The sequence below is a fragment of the Dioscorea cayenensis genome, chromosome 7 (assembly GCF_009730915.1).
Source record: "Dioscorea cayenensis subsp. rotundata cultivar TDr96_F1 chromosome 7, TDr96_F1_v2_PseudoChromosome.rev07_lg8_w22 25.fasta, whole genome shotgun sequence".
Taxonomy (NCBI): domain Eukaryota; kingdom Viridiplantae; phylum Streptophyta; class Magnoliopsida; order Dioscoreales; family Dioscoreaceae; genus Dioscorea; species Dioscorea cayenensis.
Window position 1 is genome coordinate 4,775,345 of NC_052477.1, and position 7,009 is coordinate 4,782,353.

General features: G+C 34.1%; 1 protein-coding gene across 1 annotated transcript; it reads right to left on the reverse strand.

Moving 5' to 3' along the window:
• Nucleotides 1-3,689: 3,689 nt before the first annotated feature.
• Nucleotides 3,690-6,244, reverse strand: LOC120265020. Its single transcript, XM_039272954.1, has 4 exons — nt 5,617-6,244; nt 4,800-5,478; nt 3,946-4,115; nt 3,690-3,823 (listed from the first exon to the last, which is right to left on the reverse strand). The coding sequence occupies exons 1-4, from the start codon at nt 6,242-6,244 to the stop codon at nt 3,690-3,692; spliced, it is 1,611 nt and encodes a 536-aa protein (XP_039128888.1).
• Between the last annotated feature and the right edge of the window lie 765 nt (nt 6,245-7,009).

Below are 7,009 nucleotides of genomic sequence, written 5' to 3' on the forward strand. Positions count from 1 at the left end.
AATCAAACCATGTACGAGGCATGAACAGGTACTAAACCCTCTGTTCATCACTTGTGCATCTTTGGTTGTTTAGCTTATACCCTAGTTAATTCACAACACTTGAAGAAACTTGATTCAAAGTCTCAAAAGTGTGCATTCTTACGGTATTGCATAGAGACCAAAGGTTATAAATTATACAATTCCATCACTAAAAGATAATAGTGTGTAGGGATGTTATATTTAATGAGGGTGCCAAGTTATGTTGGAAAGTTGATGCAGGTGGAGAAGCAAGTGTCCCAATTCTGATGCTGAAGGATGAGTCTAATCAAGCCATGCTTTCACCAACTGAAGATGGTGTTCCGGAAGTCACTCACATGCCAAGCAGCCATGAGGAAGTCAGGTAAACATCCAATGAAAAACCTCCAGTGAAAACAAGAAGCTTAAAAGAGTTGTATGAAACATGTGACTTTGTATTGGCTATCTCTAACCCTGTGACATTTGAAGATGCAGCTGATAAGCATGAGTGGGTCAGTGCAATGTAAGAGGATATGGCAAAAATACAAAGAAATGAAACCTGGGAGCTTACTAAGTTAATAGAGGACAAGAAAATAGTGGGTTTAAAGTGGGAATGTACATAAACACAAAGCTTGTTTGGTCGCAAGAGGATAGTCATAGATTCAAGGAATCAATGTTGAAAACACTTTCTCTCTCGCGGCAAGGCTTGAAATAGTGAAAGTATTCTTAGTGCTCGCAGCACAAGAGAGCTGGGTTGTATAATAGATGAAGGTAAAATCAAAGTTTTTAAACGGGGAGCTCGAGAAAGAAGTGTACGTTGATCAACCACAAGGTTTTATCGTGGAGGCATGAAGGAGAATGTGTATAGGCTGAAAGAGGCAATGTATGGACTTTGTCAGGCCCCTAGAGCATGGTATAGTGGAGTTGATAGTCATTTTCTGGAGAATAAGTTCCAAAGGACAGAATGAGAGCCAACAGTATACAAGAAGATGCAAGGAGATGTTGTGCTGATCTTAGTTTGCCTATATGTTGACAATATAATTTATATGGGACCTTCGCAGTCAGCATTAAATGAGTTCAAGACCACTATGATGCATGCATTCAAAATGTCTGATCTCAGGATCATTGCAATACTTCCTCGGGTTGGAGATAAAACAATGCACATGTTGCATTTTTGTGTCCCAATGTGAGTGATGAAGATCTTATTAAAAAGTTTGGGATGCAGAGTTGTAAGAGTATAGCAACTCTTGTGAATGCTGACGGGACAAGCGAAGCATATGCATTTAAGTACAGAAGTGTGGTTGGGGTTTACTCTACCTATCACACATACATCCCGCCATTTTGTATGCCACAAGGGTTGTTTCACGATTTCTAAGCAAAGTAACTTGTTAGCACTGGGAAGTTGCTAAGAGAATTATGAGATATATTTCTGGTACAATGGACTATGGGATAATCTATACTCACACACAGGAGAACAAGCTGATATGGTACACCAATAGCCACTGGAGTTGTTTAGTGGATGATAGCGGAGCACTTCGGGTAGTTTGTATACACAAGGATCTGGGGCAGTCACTTAGAGCTCAAAGAAACAAGATTTAATTGCACTGTCGACAACGGAAGCCGAGTACATAGCGGCAGCCTTTGCAGTGTGTCAAGCAATATGGTTAAGAAGGCTTTTGGGTGATATGGGCCAATAGCAAGCATCAGCAATGCCGGTTATGTGTAACAAGTCGACGATTTCTATTGCTAACAACATCACACTACATGGTCGAACAAATCATATTGATATTAAGCATCACTTCATTAGGGGACTAACTGATCACAAACGAAGTTATTAATGTGGAATATTGTTGCTCAGAAGAACAGGTTGCTAATATATTTACAAAAAGGTTGCTTGTTCAAAAGTAGAGGGAGGCACTGGCCAACTTTTGGCCCGGCCCGTCCAAACCCGCCGATTTAGCTGAATCGGCGGGCTGGGCCGGTAACCCATAACCAACCCGCACTGTAGCAGGCCCGGTTACGGATTAAAGAATTTCAAACCCGTGACCCCGTGGGTTAACTCGCCGGGTCCAACAGGTCAGTCAACTCGGCAGGTTGATTCATTTTTTAAAATTTCAAACTTTTTATTTTTATTAAAAAATTGTTGGTTATTGTGTTGTTCATGGGATTTGAACCCATGACCTTTTATTGGAGATACAAAACATCAACCACTTGAGCTATAACTTAATTTGGTGCTTTCAAAGGGAAAAGTGTATATATATAGGTAGAATGTTGACTTTATTTGCACACTTTCCATTTGTTTAAGCTCATATAAAAATCAATTTCAATGTTTTAAATACTAGTACTTGATGAAACTCACACTATATTTATTTTGATTAATTATAAAATATATTTTAGTGTTCTATGTTGAAAAACCTTCCGTCTAATAATTTTTTATTTAATAACAACATAATGAGTACAACGATAACAAATTTTAGAATTTAAAACTAAATTTAAGAACAAAAATCAATCTCAATTGTAATGGATAGATAAATAGATGACAATTTTGATCTAAATAAAAAGAGAAAAAAAAATTATAAATAAACCCCATTTAATTTTTGCAGCAAGTTAACCACTAGACCCTTTAGTCTTTTTTTGAAAAATAATAAAACTATAAATCTCTAACAATTTTTATTTTTCAATTTTTCTATGTGTATGCTCCTCTTGATCCAATTATTTTGTAATTAATATTATTTTATTTACTTTAATTGTTATTAACATAGAGAAAATATTCATCATTCAGTATTAAAATCTATTGTTTTTAAATTTATTAATCATCTCCATTATTGAAATTATTTAAACAAAATATAATTTATATCAAATTATTTATAAAAAAATATAATTATATAAAGCGACATAATTTCATTGATGTGATATACTATAAAATGATTCTAGAAAAAATTAAAATTTAGTACCATATCAAATAATATTGGTTTTAAAAATATTGCCAACAACGTTTAATAATGAACATTTATCAAAATAAATTAGCAACTTTAAAATTTTTAATAATTATTGAATTTTATAAAAAAAAGGGGGGAAAACGTGGTTGGCAAGGATTGAACTTGAGACACAAGCATTGTTTTGAATTTTAAAACCACTACTTTAGCCCAAGGTAGTAAGAACCGGACCGGACCTTCGAACCGGAGGAGGCCAAGGTTCAAGGGTCAAGAGGTCCAACAGGGGTCCAACCGGGTCCAACCGGATTTAATAAATAAAAATATAAAATAAAATACATTAAATATTATATTAATTTTTAAATCAAATACACATCTTATATTAATTTTCAAATCAAATACACAACCTATGAAACAAAAAAGTATTGATTCCATATTCAAAACACAACATTTAACAACATTTAATTAAACTAAATTGATATGAAACACTAAATAATATTAATCTCATCAAGTTATTCAAAATTTCAAACATTGAAATCAAATCCATAAAATTAAATCCATATGAAATTCCAAATAACATGAGCTCATAGTTCTCAACAAAAATACATTTAGATAATACTATGCAATAAATATGATAAGAATCAAAATGCATAGTTTCATACACAAAAAGTTGTTCACATTGAAGTAAAATACTAAAATCCACACAATATATTAAATAAGAAATTTTCACTAGAAAGCTCCTTCTTAAGCAAAATCCACAAATCATGGTTGATGTTGTGGCCAACTCTCATTGTCATCTCTTTGCCCCAAGTATTTTTGTTGATCAAATGCATCATCATAGCTTGCATGACCAAATAATTCAAAATCCACTTCTTCTTCATTCATATCCACATCATCTAGTGGCAAAAAAACAATACAAAAATATAGAAGGTTAATAATGTTAAAAAATTGCATCATGTTAAAAACTTAAAACAAAATTTTATATAGTTATAAACTAACTTAAAATCTTATCATTAACCTTGATTGTGGCTTTCATCCAAAGTTGGAATAGCATCTTCTCCATATATTGCTTCTACCATATCTCCATCTACTAATTCTGCTTCTTCTTCTTCTTCAACTATCCAAAAGTCCATTTTATCAATGCAATCATAATCAACCGGATCATAACTTCTCTTTTTGTATTGATGCCTACACCAAAGAAAATTATATAAGATGTAAGAACTAAGAACTTAATGAACATTAAAATAATTTAATTTAACATGTTCTTTATAAAATTTATGTAATACCTGCACTTAAGACGAAGATTATAATTCACAAATACAAGATCACTAAGCCTTTGATGCTCCAATCTATTTCTTTTTTTGGTGTAAATTCGCTTAAAAACACTCCAATTGCGCTCACATCTTGAAGAAGATGATGTTTGACTAAGGAGTCGAATAGCAACTTTTTGCAACTGAGGAGCGCTATATCCAAACAACCTCCACCATTCATCTAAAATAAATTTATATAATGAAGTGTTAAAAATCTAGAATCACACACAATTAGTAAAAATGAAAGTAGAATATAAAATATATAAATTATTATTGTTACTCACCGGGTTGCATTTTATTAGCAGAAGAAAAAGCTTATTCACGACTAAAACTTTCCAATCGATCCTGGTAAAATCTGATTTCTCTCATTGCCTTTGCACTATCACTGCATATACTTCTCTTTTCAAGTAAATCTAACAAGCCTTGTAACACTTCTGGAGTCTCAGACAATGTTTCTTTATCATAGAGAAAAGCAGGATTCAAAAAATAAGCAGCTGCATGAAGATTTCGACGCAAATGCTTATCTTATCTGTCATCGATAATTTTAATGTAGGGACCATACATTGTAGACTTGTTTCTGAAGATGGACATGATTGCTTTCCGAATCCTGATCATGCCTTCGTAAACATAACCAAGTGAAGGTTTCTCATCAGCATCAACAACACGTAAAAGCCTAATGATGGGAGCTACAATCTTCACCATAAATAAACATTCTTCCCAAAATTTGGCATCCAAGATAATAGAAGTAATTGTTTTACTTGCTGGACTTTTAGATAACTTATGGCTTGTGTAATACTTATCTGTCACCAATGCTTGCAAGTCATGTTTATGATCATAGATACTTTTCAAAGTAATGAATGTAGTAACAAAACGTGTTGCTCCTGGACGCACAATCTCTTTCCATCCAGATCTTTTTCTCAACCAAGATAATATGTATATATGATTGTAGACAAAAATAGTCACCTTGGAAACACGTGATACAAGCTTTGCTACATGATCTCTTTTGCCAATATCTTTCAGAATCAAATTCAAACAATGTGCAGCACAAGGAGACCAATAGATGTGATCATATTTTTCATGTATTAACCTTCCCGCGACAACATAATTGCTTGCATTATCGGTCACCAAATGAACCACATTATCCGGTCCAACCCACTCAATAATCTCCATGAATAAATTGAATAAATTGGTGGCATCTTTCAAAATATCTGAAGCATCAACAGATTTCACAAATGATATGCCTGTAGGACAATAGACCAAAAAGTTAATCAAAGTTCTTTGCCTTTGACCAGTCCATCCATCACCCATAATTGTGCATCCACAATTAGCCCACTGGCTTCTGTAGCTATCGATAAGCAACTGACATTATTTCTTGCAACCCCGCAATAAATTGATTCGCATGTCATTATAAGAAGGAGCTTTATATCCAGCACCAATACTCCCAATAGCATCTAACATTGGTTGAAAATAAGGTGACCGCATAGCATTAAAAGAAATACAAGCATCAAAACACCACCTAGAAAATGTCATATTTGCCTTATGGATTGCTTGCTTGCTTGCCATTGCACTCTTGATTCCTGGATGAGATAGTGGAGTTGGCTTTGATGTTATAAAATTTTCTAGAGAGCCTTTTGCTTTCCTTTTTCCAAATTTCATGGTAGGATTTAACTCTTGTTCATCAACCTCTTCTACTTCTTCTTCATATGCTTCTTTAACTAATTCCTTCTCTTTTGATTTGGAAGATGTGGATTTAGTGATATATTCTTTGATGCATGCCCGTACATCAGGAGGGACTTTCCCACAAGGAAGTATGTTGCCACTTTTTCCGACTAAATGTTCCTTCATTCTATAAATCCCCCCTCCTTGATAATTTTTTCCACAATAGAGGCAATAGTAAACCTTTGCTCCTTTATCATTAGTAGATAAAGTGAAGTGCTCCCACGCCGGATCGGTCTTAGAATGAACATTACCACTTGAGGCTGATGATTGCACATTATTTGCCTCCATTGACTACAAAAACACAATAATTAATGGTTTAATATTCACCTCAAATCCACTAAGAAAAATTCATATTTGTTACATGCCATTAATAGTATATACATTCAAACTAAAACCATTCATGCCATTATAGATATTATATACATTCAAACTAAAATCATTCATGCCATTACAGCCAATTTAAATAGCCTTTAATAGTTTGTTTATATAAAAAATAAAATAAAATAATAATATATAAATTAAATGTATCTCCTAATTTAAACAAAATATTCAAAATATTCAAATCTCAGGATCAGCCGAGAACACCGATCTCGAGGCGATCCAAAATATCCAAAATACACAAATCTCAGGACCAGTCGAGAGCACCGATCTCAAGACTGTCTAAAATACTCAAATCTCAGGATCAACCAAGAGCACCGATCTCGAGGCGATCCAAAATATCCAAAATGCACAAATCTCAGGATCAACCGAGAGCACCGATCTTAAGGTGATCCAAAATATCCAAAAATGCACAAATCTTAGGATCAGCCGAGAGTACCGATCTCGAGGCTATCCAAAATATTCAAAATACATAAATCTCAGGACCCGTCGAGAGCACTGATCTCAAGACGGTCTAAAATACTCAAATATCAAGATCAGTCAAGCGCACCGATCTCAAGGTGATCCAAAATATCCAAATCTCAAGACTAGCCGAGAGCACAGATCTCAAGGCAGTCTAAAATACTCAAGTCTCAGGATCAGCCGAGAGCACACATCTCGAGGTGATTCTAAATA